This window comes from Octopus sinensis, linkage group LG23 (genome assembly GCF_006345805.1).
Source record: "Octopus sinensis linkage group LG23, ASM634580v1, whole genome shotgun sequence".
NCBI lineage: Eukaryota > Metazoa > Mollusca > Cephalopoda > Octopoda > Octopodidae > Octopus > Octopus sinensis.
In genome coordinates this window covers 18,665,676-18,682,671 of record NC_043019.1, presented here as the reverse complement: position 1 = coordinate 18,682,671, position 16,996 = coordinate 18,665,676, and the positions used below count along the sequence as shown (strand labels likewise).

The following is a 16,996-nucleotide window of genomic DNA, read 5'->3' as shown; positions in this document are numbered from 1 at the left end:
TCATAACATCATCTTTGATGGAAGAAGAGTCCATCAGGTACACATCATGTGCAGGTGACTTTTGTTTTGTATTACACGTGAAGACATTTCAGTCCTCAACAGAATAAGTGTGCAGGAGACTATTCTCAGAGCCTGGCCTATGAACATTTGTTATACATCACAGAATGTTCCCTTAAGTTTCATGCAGTTATCTGGGCACACGACACCCAGTTATGGTTGGTCTTATTGAATAACATAAACAAGTAAAATATCCCTTTGTTCTGTGTGCATGTATGCACGTGTGTAAAATACTTAGATCAGCATAGAAATTTCCACCCAGAGACAATCCACAGACATGGGCAGTTGATGGGGAGGCCTTGTGTGGTTTGATGATACAACAGAAATAGATTTAATCCATTCGAAACATTGAAGCCATTTCACTTTTATATAAAATAGATTTTAGGTAGAGACATTTGCAAACAAAACTCCATGATACACACAAATATATATGATATCTATCCATGCAAACTTATACAAGTTGTCATGATATTATTTTCATTATTCAATCAACACCAATGCCAACCTTTTCGCTTTTTGGCAACCACTTTCTTTTTGGGGGTTTCCTTCTTTTTCTCTTTCTTCTTTTCTTTCGATGGCTTCTTCTCTGGTTTAGATTTCTTCTTTTTCTTCACCTCCTACAAAACAAGAAATACATGGGGTGGGAGAGATATGTTAGTACATGTGGAGAGAAGCAAGGGAAACAAAAAAAAAAAAGAATTATAGCCATGCTTATTGCATAATCAAGAGTTCAATTCCCACCCGCTTTCCCACAGAACTGATTGGCTAACATACAAGGTGCCCAGATTACAATGGCACTTGTGGAATTTCGATCATTGTGAAATCCCTTCCGCACACCTGCAACATCAATAACAATTCCAAATGGTTTTATTGCTCATTGTCATCACTACCCTTTTCAAGTCCAATTTCCCACACTCACAGGATTGGATGGAATTAGTCGAGGCAGATTTTCTGGGGTTGGATGCCCTTCTTGTCACCACTTCAAGTAATACTTCCCCATGACCTGACATATTTTCAGGGAAATGAAGGACCCAGCTTGTATGACCCTGACATCTGCTAACAACTACCGTACAATGCCAAGGCAAAGAGACACACAAACAGGTTTTTCCTTGTTTCTGGTACACTTACAAGGCTTTGGTCAGCATGAAGCTATAGTAGAAGACACTTGACCATAGTGCGATGCAGTGGAACCGAACCTGAAACTATGTAGTTGGGAAGCATAGTTTTTACCAGAGCCACACCTACCTTAGGTGTCTTTATTCAGGAATAACCCAACCAATGATCAGAAAAACTGTAAATATTAGCAAAAATATTGAATGTGTCAATTTTTCAAAACAATGTGCATGTGACATGCCAAGCAGAGAAGGGCTGCACACCAAATACTGAAATAGATTTAGGTGCAAGTGTGGCTTCTCAACTATGTGGTCTTGGGTTCAGTCCCACTGCCCAGTATCTTGGGTTTGATCAAAGTCTTTTGAACAATCTGGTAGACAGAAACAGAGTGTGTCCGTGTGTCCTTGTCATGTGAGGGTTATAAATAAGCAAGTGTCCTTCACTCCCAATCTTCAGTGGAAAACATGTCTGTCCATGGGGAAATATTACCTTGCTTTGAAAGTGGTAATGGTTGGTGATAGAAAGGGCAGCCAGCTACAGAAAACCCATTTCAACAAATGCTGTTCGACCCATGTGACTATAGGAAAGTGGATGTTAAACGACGAAGATGAGGATGTTTTGTAAAAAGCATTCAAAAGACGTATCTCATCAAGTGGCCATTCATGATAAAGCAAAAGGATTTCCTAGCTTTTAGTAACTCTTGAAAATCAGAGTAGACAGTGAAGCACACAAACTTTTGGTGACCAGATATGCTTGATGGAACTGGAAGAAGAGAATAAGAATGGCACAACTACAAAACTTACTTTTACTTCTTCTTCACTTTCTTCTGATTGTTCACTCTCTTCATCTTCTTGTTCCTCTTCCTCCTCCTCCTCGTCGGAATCAGACTCAGAAGAGTCAGACGACACCACTTTCTTCTTTTGAGAACTAGATGATTTCTTCTTGTTTTTCTTGGGCTTGCTCTTTGACTTGGTTTCACCAGATTTCCCTGCAGAAAAAAAGTGATGGATGCCAAAGAGAAGGAAAATGAAAAGAAGGACACAGCCAATGCTTCAAAGTGAATATGAACAATAAAACATTGTAGGATGGACTGTTAACCATTGACCCCAAATCCTCTGAGTTTTTATAATTTCAAACATTCTGTGGAGAACACATTCGGCCATAGGGAAACAGGTAAGGGTTAGCAACAGGAAGAGTATCCAGCTGTAGAACACTTGCCTCAATCAATTCCATCCATGCAAGTATAGAAAAGTGGATGAGTCTAGACACCAATTTAGCCCTTTCATTTTCATACTTCTAACTAAAATATTTTTTTCTGTGTTTTATTTAAATTTGAAACTAATAACTTCATTTATTAATTATACATATAAAAGAATACAGGATGAAGAACCTTCTCAAGTCCAATAGGCTGAAAAGGCTGCTTCCTGGTTGCCATGGTGAATAAATTCTCCACTGGGACAGGATGCCAGTCCACTGCAGGGTTACTCACTTTTGCCAGCTGAGTAGACTGGAGCAATGTGAAATGAAGTGTTTTGCTCAAGAACACAATGTGTTGCCCGGTCCAGGAATTGAAACCACAATCTTATGATCACGAGTCCAACACTGAGCCACTAATATGAAAGTGGTGTTTTAAGGACAGCTTCAAAGGTTCTAACAGAAATCTATTTAGGGTATTTGTCTGAAAACAAATATAGATAAAAATCAATATAGTTATGCCCTGCTTTTGTCTAGTTTATATTCATTTTATCTCCTAGCACCTGTGCTGGTGCCATGTAAAATGCACCCAGCCCACACTCTGTAAAGTGGCTGGCATTTGGAAGGACATCCAACCCAAAGAGACCATCCCAAAACAGACAATTGGAGGCTGGTGCAGCTCTCTGCCTACCCACCTCCTGTCAAGCCATCCAACTCATGCCAGCATGGATAATGGATGTTACGAGGATGATAATGATAATATGCAACACTCATCAGTATTACCCTTTTTATAGTCCAGCCCCACTGCCAAGCACCTCCCACTATAGCCTCAAGCTGGCCAAAGAGAGAGAGAGAGAGAGAGAGAGAGCTAGCTCTTGCCTCCTTGTCACTTTTCCTAGAGGCAATATTGTGTAGCTTGGTGCCCTTTCAGATATTTACCTTATTTCATTTGTCTTGCTTTAAACAGCTGAACAATGGGACATAAGCATCAACACCCACTTAGTGACAATGAAACAAAACACACACATACATGATGGGCTTCCATACAGTTTCTGCTATCTAAATTCCACTCGCAAGGCATTGGTCATCATGAGACCCTAGTAGAAAACACTTGACCAAAGTGCCAGACAGAGGGACTGAACCCAATACCTCATGATTCAAAGCAAATTCTTGCCTGTTAAAATTATTGGAATAAACAAACCAGACCCAAAATAGCTTTGTTAAGGGAATTAACAACTGCATAATGGGCTGCCAAGGTGTGGGCCCCTAATACGTAGCAGGGGTGAATTTTTATTGCTCCCTTCATGCCTGGAGGCATAACAAATATAAACAAATGACCTCCGAATTCTTGATTACTTTAAATATCAATTGAAACACTTTTCATGTTTCATCAAGTATATGATATATGCAAAGATGAGATTAAAGATGGGCAGACAGCAAGAGGACAAAGAATGGAAAAGGATGGAGAGAGAAAACACTAACGTTTCTTTTTCGGTTTAGGAACACTCTTGCCTGTATCCTTTGGTTTCACAAGGAAGTCCATTATCTTATTGAGTATTTCATCTTTTGCTCCTCCTCTTTCCAGCCCCAGAATTTCACATATTTTTCTCAGCGATGCCGTAGTGTTCCTGGAATGAATAAATAATTGAAAAAATCCCTATGATAATGTGTATAACTAGGCAAGGAGAGAGAGAGATTTGAACACAACAAAACAACTACAAGACTGAAGAAAAGCCAAAGCATAGAGTGAAAGCATTAGGAAGAAGGCCTCAAATTTGAAGGATGGATATAGTCATCAGCCTCCAACATTCAGCTGGTGCTTATCTCAGGAGAACATAGATGTGACTGGGATTTGAACACAGAATGTAACTAACTGCAGCAGGGCATTCTGTCGAACCCTCTCTTGATTCTGCTTATTTTCCACCCTATACAATAAATACTGTAATACTTGAGAAAAAGTTTGACACTGGATTTTAGGCCAAAAAGTACAGTGATAAAGCCTAATAGGCTATGAAGCCCTGAGGGGCACAGAGCGCCAGCAAACAACCCCAATGACTTGTGCATCCAGCATCAGTATTATTGTCTTGTGTTTATTTAATGTAACACATTAACATGTTATTTCAATTACTCAGAATCTACTGCTGATGCAGTAACAATGAGAGGCTGTTTCTAGCACAATTCAAGGAGAAGGCAGTAGACATGTACGGAAAACCACACACCCTCACATACCCATTCCCCACATTGGTATGGGTTGGACAGTCTGACAGGAGCTGACAAACCAAAGGACTGTGCTGAGCTCTGGGTACGGTTTCTACAGTTGGATGCCTTTCCTAATGACACCCACTCTAGAGAGTATACACAGCGCTTTTTCAGTGACACTGGCACCAGTGAAGTCACTAAAGTCATAAAACACCTCAAATGAAGGGGAGGGGTAGTATTGAGGGAGGTGGGTTTTATGCCAAGTGACAAGCATTAAACATTATTAAAGTAAAACAACCAGTACCACTGTGTTATTGTATTGTTATGTGTGATCAAGGTCTGAAGATATTTTGTACTGATAGCTATTTTAGCAAGCAATACCTGAAGCAAACTACTTCAACCAAGGAGCCACCATGTGGTCACTTGACCCGGTAAAACCAGAAGCCAAATCTCCTTCAAATTTATCCTGCATTTCACATAAGAATAATTAAAAAACAAAAACAAACAAACAAAAAAAAACTGTACCTGGGTCTGCATCACGTGACCTATCAAAGAGTTGCTTAGAGAAAAGGCAAAATTGCAACAAAAGCTATAACTTCTTTTGGAGATTGTCAAATGTAATCTGAATTAGCTAGTTTCAGAGGAAAGTGGACATCTAATGAAGCAGAATAAGGGCTCTCAGGGTACATGATAGGGGTGGTTACGATACATCACCAAGTAAACAATCTACAGTTAGAGTTAGAAAGAAAACAGCTGATCCTAGTTACTACACAGAAGATGGCAGACGGAGTAAAATAATAGAGACACGAAAAGTTTTAGCAGATATTTTCATCCTGTTTCACAAGAGCCAAATATCTATGGCCAGGGGAGATAACAAACCATTTACCGGTTGAATGGTGGCTTACATTCATGAGGTTGTGAGTTTGATACGAGACATTGCATTACATCCTTGGAGCAAGACACTTTATTCCACACTGCTCCAGGCTACTCAGCTGGCATAAACGAGTTGTATTGCAAAGGCTCAGTTCTCTGTCTTTGCTCAACCATATTAATTTCATGAGAAGGATGTTCTGTTGATTGAGTGCAACACTTGTTCTTCAAATAATAATGCCATTATTATTGTTGTTGAGCAAGAGAGCAGTGCATGCCATCAAAGTGACACTGGGGTACAAATACACAAAACCCTGTATACCCATCATGACTACTCGTCAGATAAGGGTACACTAGGCCCATGCATCACAACCATGTGTACACGACATGGTGATCTCGTATCAAGATAAAAAGCACATGACTTTGCAGGTGGGGCCCAGTTAGAATTTTCTACAGGCTGAGTAGCCCATCTAGCTCAAAAGGTCCCTGAATAAGGGTTGTTTAAGGAAGTTGAGCGAAACGCCAATGTTTCCAAAGGTGAATTATCCAAACCCCAAAGAATTCCTCTCAACACATGGCTATCACCCTGCCCCAACACTCCTGCTCATGATCTGAGATACACACATCGTCAGCCACTAAGAGACGTGTTGAACTGGTTACGGTCAAACAATTGACAAGCAAATCTGTGGTATTGAGCAGAATATTTACTGAAGCCAATCTTTTATACCAAGACAAAACAATGTACATGATAACACTTCCAATCATTTAAGATGAAAAGCTATGAGAGCCACTGCCTGGTTCTGTAACAGGGCATTTCATTATTATTATTATTATTATTATTATTACGGTAGTAAGTTGTAAATAAAGTAGAACCAACAAGTTTGAAATACCATTCAAAATTTTTCTTCACACTTATTTACTTGTCCAAGAATAGTGAAATGGGCAGAAAACCCAAGAGGAAATATGCAGTATATATTTGCAGGCCTTTACAATTTGAATTTGATTCCAGCTAAAGCCTAAAGCCTACTCTATGGGGATTAAGGATCAATAAAATAATGTACAAGTATCAGGGTCAATCTAATCAATGTCTCTGTCTCTCCCAAAATCAAATTCCTGTTCTTGTGTCAATAACTGAATGTTTGTTTACGTGTATGAGATTGGGCGGCCAAGAGGAACGAAGGGAGGGAGTTTGTGAGTTAGTTCCATGCATTTACGAAACAACTGGCTGGCCTAGAAGCAGTTCATTTGGCACATCTACACAACTATGTACAACTTGGTGCCTTAACCCTTGAGGTCTTTGTTTCAAGTAATTCGGAAAATAACAAAGAATTTGTGGGAATGATTACTGTTCTTTATCACTACTCACAATAAGGTGGTAAGCTGGCAGAATCGTTAACACACCAGGTGAAATGTATTTTGCCCATTGTGACGTTCAGAGTTCAAACTCTGCCAAGGTTGACCTTGCCTTTCATCCTTTCAGGGTCGATAATTAAGTACCAGTTGTGTACTGGAGTTGATCAAATCAACTGCCCCCCCTCCTACCCTCCCCGCAAATTTCAGGCCTTGTGCCAATAGTAGAAAGGATTATTACTACTCAGTTATTTCCAGTTGAAAACAAGGCTTCGGAAGGATATTTAAACATTGGTGACTCCTGATCAGCAAGGGTCACAACTGAAGCAACTAACGACGGATACCATATTCTCGTTCTTAGAAGGCAAAAAGCCTACTTACAGCTAATCATTTCCAGTCTTCTGTATTCAACAATCTCACCAGTTCGATAACCGGAATTACAACATTAACAAACTGCCGTCGTTAACCTTCTAGTATTTAAACCGGCCATATCTGGCTCAAATATTCAACCTGTTTTCTCTTCAAACCAGCCAGATCCAGCCTCTCATACCAATGTTGTTCTAAAAATACGCAACCACATCATCAAAATCTCAAAGTTACGGGGAAATGCATGATTAAATAAGCATTACATTTGATAAAATAATCTGAATACTAACGGGTTAAGAACATAAATAAGAACATAAATAAGAAAATTTTGATGTGACACGTTTGAATTGAGATCAGTTTTAATGCTTTAGCATTCTGATTACTTAGATCAGAGATCTTCAGTGTTTCGATTATGTGATTCTCTATTTCTGGAATAAAAGCGTGGGGCAGGGGAAAGAGGCTGGAGCTGGCTAATTTGAGTACAAAACAGAATATTTGGGCTGGAGATGACTGGTTTAAATGCTAAAGGATTATGAAGCAAGAGTGACCTCAGGCAGGTTAGCAAGAAAACAGAAGTCATAATAACTAAGAGGAAAACGAAGACCATTTTCCCTGTGTGCAATGAGTATTTGAATGCATTTTGAACTCATTCTAGTCACAGTTGGTTTTCCGCTGTAATATTTATTTTAGCTGATTGTCGTCTCCAGTTAGTTATCAATCATTATGTATATATAATAATAATAATGAAATTATTGTATACAGTGCTCAGGTGCACCACAACTTGTCAGAGTATATGCAGTAATGTACAAATGTCTGGAAAGCGAACAATGCATGAGTCAGATACATGCTTGCGTGTGTATGGAGGGGAGAAAATCAGGTGTAGTGTTGGCGAATCTCAGGAAGCATGGAAGTTTTGAAGGATGCAGTGCTCCGACAACTAACAACTGATGCCGGCAGTTTGTTCCATGCTTCAGAAACTCTCAGCGTGAAAAAATGTTTCCTGAAGTCATGGGAGCTGTGCTGTTTTCTGACTTTGTAAATATGTTCACGGGTGTTAGATGGGTGAAGTTTGAAAAGGTGCTCAGAGTTATTGTTTGTAAGATGGTTAATAATTTTATGGGTGTCTGCCAAGTCAGCTGCCAGACGTCGGAGTTTCAATGTGTCCATGCCCAGGGAAGTAATGCGTTCAGAATATGGCAAATGCCTGATGGAGGGTATTCTTTTGGTTGCACGTTGCTGAACGGCTTCCAGACGATTGATATCCTGGGCAAGATAGGGGTTCCAGACCAGTGATGCAAATTCCAGGTGAGGTCTTACCGTAGCTATATAAAGCCACAGATAGATAGTAGGAGAGCGGCTCACAAAGGATTTGGTGAGTGATGCCAAGACACCCTCAGCCTTCTTGACAATTTTAGCGATGTGTTTTGTCCAACGCAAATCACTGTCAACAATAACACCCAGGTCACGTTCACATGAAGACTTTTTGAGACTAGTGTTGTGGAGGGAGTAGGTGGACGCTGGGTTTCTCCTCCCAAAATGCATGGTGGTACATTTGTCCACAGCCAGCTTGAGTTGCCAGTCCATGATCCACTGCTGCATTGTGTCCAAGTCTGCTTGCAATAGAGATCTATAGTGTACAGGATCTGACCTCTTTATTTCAAGGTACAGCTTGATGTCATCTGCATATTTCAGCACTGTGGCATTCTTTAAGTTGGCATCTATGTCATTAACATATGCAACAAATAAAAGGGGGCCAAGAACAGATCCCTGTGGTACACCAGATGTCATCTCATAGGGCGAAGAGTGCTGTCCTAGAACTGTGACAACCTCTTTTCGGCCGAAAATAAAGGACTTCAACCAGTTATAGAGTTCGTCTCTTAAGCCCAATGCAGAAAGCTTCACCATAAGTCTTTTGTGTGGCACAGAGTTAAAAGCCTTAGCAAAGTCCAGGTAAACAATATCTACCCAGGATCCGCGATTAGTGATTTGGGTAACGTCCTCAAGAAACTCGATGAGTTGATTACAGCAGCTGGAGTTAGGAATAAATCCGAATTGTGACAGCTGGATGAGGCTGTGAGACTTCCAGAGGGTTTCTCTGATACAGGATTCCATCAATTTGGCGATGCAGCTAGTAAGACTAACGGGGTGATAGTTGACAGGCGATGTGCGGTCGCCTTTTTTGAACAGAGGGATAACACTGGCAGTTTTCCACTGTTCTGGAGTAACACCATTGTCAAGACAGAATTGGAAGAATAGAGAAAGTTGACTTAGAAGAAAGTACCGACCGCATTTGAGAAGTAGGTATGTAACACCATTGAGACCAGGAGAGGCATAGTTGCGTTTATTCTTAAGGTGGCGTTGTAGCATTGCTGGTGTAAATTGCATAGTAGATATGGAGTCCGATGTCAGCGGTGATGAAGATGGGACATTTTGGTCTTTGACAGTAAAGATGCCGGCATAGCACCTAGCAATGATTTCTGCACATTCTTCGGGATTGCCAGTAATCTGTCCTGTGTGGGGATTGCGAAGGGGACCAACTGGAGAGTGGGGTCTCTGCTTTGAGTGCACATACTTCCAGAACACTTTGCTGTCAGGGTTGGTTGCAATGCATTCGAATTCAAGCACTGCCTTTTTTGTCACCTGCTTGAGGTGGTTGGCTGACCTATTGTGCTTTTTCCTGTTGCTCTCTAATTTGTGCAATTTGTATTCCTGTTATATGCACATGGATGCAGACACGCATGGGATCAACTGTCTTTTTCTTGCCAATCAACCAGAGAAATGGGGTGGGAGTAGGAGAACAGTGAAGCATATGCAGGCTCGGAAGAAAGAAATGGACACCAAATATGTGCACTTTGATTATGGTAATTATAATTTGACTGTGTCCGTTAGGAAAAGAAAGAGTGAAAAATCTAAATCAGTTACACAATACAAGAGAGCAAACATTTGAAGCAGAAGATGATTCCTACTACATTCGACTGATCTGCTAGAAATAGCACCCAAATCTCCCTCTTAACGTCACTAATGTCAATCACGTTCATAAAGAGGAGGTGATAATGGCAGATACACAGCATACATTTTATACATTCCTAGCAAATGAAAACCAACACAATAAGAACAACAACAACATCTAAAACGTGAAATGAACATACTTTGCTAATAAAGCCCTTTTTTTGTCAAATCGTTTGTCGTCTTTTCCAAAATCAAATCCATTGAATTTTCGAATATTACGTTTAATTTCAACCAGCTGAAAGAAAAGAATAACAATATTAAATACACACAAAAAGAGAGAATCCAATTTAATTTTTCAATCTTTATACATCATTTTCTCTCGTTTCCAAATCGAAGAGAGAGAAGTGGAAGCCACAGGTGGGTGGTTTTGATGGGAGTTTCCCATGCCAACCATCATGAAAGCTTTTCTAATGCTGAGGACAGCAACATTGCTTTCATCAAATTTCTTTAAAAGCCCGATGGTGGATGATGGATGAGATTAGGTCGACAATGGGTCTGGACCTATGGAAACTGTACTCATAGCTATGAATGGTGGGGGAGAGATTGAAAGTGACGGAGGACATTGTTGTTTCCATCACTTTAGGAGATGGTGGGCGGGGCCAGGCAGCTTGGCATTCTTCACAATTGGACACAACTGTAACAGGTCTCCTGGGATCAGGGGAGATAAACAGGCTGATCAATTCTCTCTCATACACACATTGAAGAGATTCTATACAGTTTCTGCTGACCAAATTTCCTTTTCAAGGGAGTCTGTGGTAGAAGACACATGTCCAAGGGGCTGTTTAGTGAGATCAGGCTCAGAACCTATTGACTGCAAAGTGAGGTGCTTAACCCCATGGTTATGCCAACACCTGTTACAATGATATGAGAGAAATAAATAAACGACAAGGAATTAAACAAAAGCCCTCACCGATCCTGGCCGGTCAAACAATGCACGATGAATTATCTTCAGATTTTCTGCCTTTACTCGATTCAATTGATATTCAACTGAAAATAGAAAGTTTTAAGAAGAAGGTATGTTAAAATTAATTTTATTAAAATACACTAGTGTATGTGCTGACTTGCTTGATATAGTAACCAAAATCTCCCCAAAGCTAGAGAGAGAGAGAAAGGATGAGAGACAGGTAAGGCCTACAAAATCAGAGATGAGCAAAGCCTTGTTGGTGTTATTTTGGTGTCCCAGTTTAGACACAGTAAATGGCTGGAACAAACCAACGGTCATCTTTCTTTGCTTTGCCTGTTCCAGTCACTGGACTAAGGTTACACTGAGGCACTGCTTTGGAAGTTTTAGTCACAAACAAATTAATCTCAACACTCACTTTAGAAGCATCAAGTTACAGGAATGTAAACAAACCGACACACACACATATGATGGACTTCCACACAGTTTCCATATAACAAATTTACTCACAAGGTATTGGTTAGCACAGGGATAGTGTAGAAGTCATGCAACGGGACTGAACCTGAAACTTTCATCATCATCCAGTGTTTTGTCCCCATTAATAGGGGTGGCCGGATGCACCTCAATGCCATAGAAACTGCCCTCACACCACCATCTCCCCCGGTTTTGGGCATCCTTCCTTCTCAAGCCAACCCTACCAATATCCTTCTCCACCTTTTCCTCGGTCTACCTCGCTTTTGCGCTCCATTTACCTCAAACGCAATCATCCTTCCTCAACACACGCCCACCCCACCCCACCCCATTCCATCGATTCTTCCAACCCCAGCGTCTCCATCAAATCCTCCGTCCTCCTCTTATCGAACAGTTTCACCCACCCCCACATTTCTCCCCCCCTCACTCCCATACAGCATTGCAGCTCTCACAGACCCTTGTTTTCATCTTTAATGCCTCATGATAGCAAAGGAAAGCATGTGGTTGCAAAACGAACCCCTTAACCCCACAGCCATTGCTGCTCATGGCAGGTGAGAAAATTCTTTTAGCCCTTTAGCATTTAAAACTGGTTGTATCCGGCCTAAATATTCTTCATATTTTATGTTGAATCTGGCCAGATCCAACTAATCACACTTACCCTACAATGTCATTCTGAAATATAAACAATCATATCTTCAAAATCTTAAAGCTACAAGACAATATACAATCAATTTTAAACAATGTGGGTAAACAAACACCACATTTGGTAAATGAACCTGAATGCTGAAGGGTTAAAAAGTGGAAAGGCTTTACTTACTGATGGGGCAGTCACCGAGTTTCTCTCCCGTGCCTTCTGGAATGAGGATTTTTTTCTTGTCATTGGCTGAAGTTACTGACATCTCTAGCCTTTCTACTTTCTTCTTCTCCCGCTTACCTGATTCAATAACAACAGGCCGTTCTAACAGACCCACTGAAATAATATCCAAAAAGAGGATTTCATATTAAGTAAAGGAAAAACAAAAAGAACAATGGAGAGGGGGGGATCTGAGTTGAAAGAAGGTAGAATCAACAAAAAGAATTAACCACACAACAATGCCAAATAGGACCCCCCCACCCCAATGAATGGGCCGGAAAACAACGGTGAGAAGATTAGCAGGGGACAAGCTGTCAAGTTAATTAAAATTAAATGGTTAAGGCATCAAGCTGTAGAGACCAAATCAAGCGAAAATGGACTGTGAAACGTGGTGTGGCACCTGGCCATGCCAGCAAGAAAAACATGTTAAATGTTGATGAATATCCAACACCAAAGGGAAGAAAGAACTCAGTGGAGGAAAACTTTTAGTCTTCTTCTCCTTAATAAAGAAGGAGAAGACATTGGTTTTTGTCAGGTTGAAAATCACTGCTCTAAATTAATGAAAGGTACTCACAAATCACTTGTGATATTTTATAGGTAAAAGACCTCATCCCACCCCTGGCCAGTCATTTAGCCTTGTTAATCTCACTGCTAAAATAATGATTTCTATCACAGGCAGAAGGATTTAAGCTTTGTTTTGAGGTAGGGGAATGCGATAAGGGATAGTCAATATGGTGATCCACTACTCGGTTGCTACTTTGACGATCCTGGAAGGATATCTAAGCAGAATTTACTATATGAATGCCTTTAGTTCATGTGGCAGCAGCATACCAACTCAAACACCACTTTATATTTCCAATCTGGATTATTAACTAGTAATTCTCCTCAATAACTCAGGGACATTTTCTGGGACAAGAAGAACTACCACTACCCCAACCAGCCAATCGTAAATGGTATTACCAGAATATGTGCTACTTGAGGCATTTATGTGTGACACTCACAGACAACTTCAGAATTTAGAGTTAGGAGTGGTTTATTATTTCTAGCAGGCTCAGTGATTTCAAGATCACAGCTGAAACCCCTCTGTTCACAGATCTGATCAAGGTAGAGAGTCCACGTCCAAATTACAGTAACACCACCACCATTTATCGTCCATCTTCCAGGCTGGATGGTTTGATAGGAGCTGGCAATCCAGAGAGCTGTACCAGGCCCCGTTGTCTGCTTTGGTTATCGTTTTTATGGCTGGATACCCTTCCTAAGGCTGACCACATTACAGAACATATTGGGTACTTTTTATGAGGCAGCAGGCAATTAACCACAGCATGCCAGGGGGTGGTGGTGGTACAGACCTTCGCTTGGCAATGTATTGGCTATCTAGAAGAGTAGATCTTCAAGTTGCATTTGTTTGAACTTTCATAGAGCTGCTGCACAACACTGGATGCCACAGGACACGAAACACCAACCAGTGAGACTTAAATAAATAGAAGCTGAAGTTGAAGAATTAGTTGAAAAGTAAAATGAAATTCTTACATTGTGGTTCTTCATCCTGCTCATTCACAACATCTTCATTTTCTTGACTTGAATTCTTGTTCTCAGCCACAACCTCACTGCTGTCTGACTTAACACTTTCCTCCTTCTTTGGACTGTCTTCCTTGACAGTGTCAACAGATTTTTCCTCTTCTGCCTCCATTTTTTCAGCAATCTTTACCTAAAACAATATTAAATAATTAGTTTTCTTACCTAGACACCAGAAACTTGAGAGGGAATCACTGAGTGCATCAAGGAGAAAAGACTTCAATGACTTTGCCTGATTTTCAATGCAAAAGTAAATACCACAAAGCATTTTGACTACCGAATTATTCTGCCAAAATAAAATGTAGGACTCTGAGCAGTGTCAGAATAGTATTTCTTGAAATAAGTGTGATTTCAAAATTTCTCAAAATAATGCCCATTTTGATGTCCTTAGTTGACCATGTGGGCAGTTCACTACCATTTTCAAATTTTTACCATGCATTCTTATACTTCTGAAGATGATGTGACAGAAAATTTGGTGTTGTTGCTCAGATTCCTTTCAGAGTCGTGAATTTTTAGAAATTTTGTTGTCAGCGCTTTGTACACGGTCAACTTATTCATAAAGCATGGATACAACACAACACATTATCCATCAGTGATTTATTCAGTGTAGTATAAATAAACGTCTCTTAAATTAATGGGTTTTCATTGATTCAACAAATGGCAAACTACTACGGATGTAATCACGTTTTTACATGATAATGTACAGAGCCACACATCATAAAACACGGATGTTAAACTTCTAGAATTCATAAAGAATTCAACATTATTTTAATCAGGGATTACATTGCCCTTCATTGAATGACTCAATACAGTAGCTATTGATTCATTGATGAGAAACAAGGCATATCCCTGAGCACAGAGTCCCACTGGAATTAGTACCAAAGTGACAAGACAACATGCCACAAAATGATTTAAATTCACCAAAAGTAAATATTAAAAACTTTCAGTGCCCAACTCGATAAATTGTGTTAAATATTTATAAAACACAAATGTGAATCCTATTAATTCTGCACAAATAGTGGGAATAGAGTGAGAATTTCGTTTAGGGTCACTTGAACTAATTGTGTAGGTGTGGGCAGCACTTTTGCCTTGAGTGATTGGTGCACTGATTACACATGACATGTTGCCAAGGAACCCAACATTCATCCTTACGGGATGCTGCTGGCCAACAAAGTACATTGGTTCTCGATCCTTTCAGAAAGGAAACAAGAACATCAGAATGTTTCCCACATATCAGATGGAAGTGTACACACAGACTACATACTTGTCAGGCCGTCCATATCATCTAGGGATACTCTTTTCATCTGAACCTTATTTCCTGGACAAGGAATGAAATAACTCCAGCTATTGTGTTGCAAGCATCAAACTGTTCAGCCAATTTGTTGACAGCATTTTCTTGTACTTGATCTTTTGAAACAAAGAAAAATTCAGTCCCATGAATGTTATCTCTTTACATGTCATATGGTATTAGAATTTAGTCACGTTTACACATCTGAGATCAGAGGTTGAGGAGTCTTTGACACAAAACACAAAGGGATGCACTGTAGCTTGGGAATTATCCCAATGATGCTCCTACACCACATCCTGTATGATAAAGATATAATTTTCTGCAAAATCAAGGAATATGATTTTCTTTTACTTGAAGATTTTCTTTAGATGCACTCAAAGCCTCAGGTAGGTGCTTTTGCAATAAAGTGCTGCTATGTAAGCTTACAAAATGATTCACACATGATATCAATGAAATCTGCTGCAGTAGCTTCAGGTGATACGAGCATTGTTCCATCAGTGTGCACCTGTTGTTTATATTTCTTCATATCACTTTGATGAAACTCTCGACTGTCCAACTGACCATTGAGGTACCCTTGTAATGCCTCTTTCTCAGGACACTGGTCACAGGCATGCAACATAATGCAGTCTCTACTTTGTACATTGCAGACAAGTTTAGACAGCACTTTGTGGTAAATGACATCAACTAACCCTAATTTTGCATTTTGGTGGTACTGAGAAACACGCACTGTAGGTGTACCTTTGGGACCCACAGCTACACACCTCTTAGGTCATAACTCACAGAATTTAGAAAATCTTATTTTGTCATTGTACCTGTTTTTGAAAGCCGCACACAATTCATTTCAGTTTGCCAGCAACAACCTGTTTGTGAATCTTGCCTTCATCTGTTCTAACAGACACATTATCTTTCTTGCCGGGACATACCCTAGAAAATTCATCAAGTTCAAAAAACTGCTGTACCTTTACCCAGGTATCTTGTGGCAGGGCATGGCCTAGCTTTCTTTTTCTTTTTTAAAGATCTGGCTCATCTTACCAAATACTTCTCGAGTCTTCTGTCTGCTCCAGCTATCTGGCACTAGGGTTAACATTAGAATTTTCTCTTTCTTTGATGACACTTTGCACTTCTCCACCTGTAAGTCGACCAACTTATCAAAGTCTTTACATTTCTCACAATTTCCTGTATCTGTGTCAACGTCCATGTCTGAAGGGGCATCCCTCAAGAGACTTAATATTCCCTGTGTAACTGCTTCCATTTTCTTTACCTTGCTCCAGATGTAGGATGCCTGGTCCCTAGGGCTCACATACTTGATAGGTGAACAGCCCAACACGGTTGCAGTGGCATTCAAATCCTCTCAAAGAGTTTCTGAAGGTTGTAAATCCTCCACATCATGGGTAGTGCTTGGTCCAGCTTCTTCATTAGTTTGTATGATCCCCAACTCTTGTAAGGTCCCTCCAGCGACTTGAGCATAGTTTCTGTCCTGGTGTCAACCCCAGATTCTTGGCATTGTCTTTTCACTTACACTGCGGAGAGATCCTGAAAATACATTGTAACATATTATAAAATGTTGTCTAATAAATTGAATAATAAATGTTATTTTTTTTTAATTGCATAACACATCACAAACTTGAAACATTGTGAGTCCTAAGGAAGATATCATTAATTAATTAAAAAGACATTTTGCAGCATAACAAGATATGGACATTGAAAGATTAATGACAGTTTATCTGTCGTTATGAACTTAGAATTTGCA

The 16,996-nt window shown here is 40.0% G+C and overlaps 1 protein-coding gene across 1 annotated transcript in view; it reads right to left on the bottom strand.

Moving 5' to 3' along the window:
* The window catches only part of LOC115223629 (protein DEK-like), a 41,462-nt gene that overhangs the window by 9,674 nt on the left and 14,792 nt on the right, over positions 1-16,996 (bottom strand). The window contains exons 2-8 of the mRNA XM_029794299.2: positions 13,914-14,091; positions 12,348-12,500; positions 11,069-11,145; positions 10,299-10,393; positions 3,847-3,992; positions 1,974-2,158; positions 563-674 (exon numbers count right to left, since the gene is read on the bottom strand). Of these exons, the coding sequence (XP_029650159.1) occupies positions 563-674; positions 1,974-2,158; positions 3,847-3,992; positions 10,299-10,393; positions 11,069-11,145; positions 12,348-12,500; positions 13,914-14,091 (946 nt within the window). The remainder of the gene's footprint in view (positions 1-562; positions 675-1,973; positions 2,159-3,846; positions 3,993-10,298; positions 10,394-11,068; positions 11,146-12,347; positions 12,501-13,913; positions 14,092-16,996) is intronic.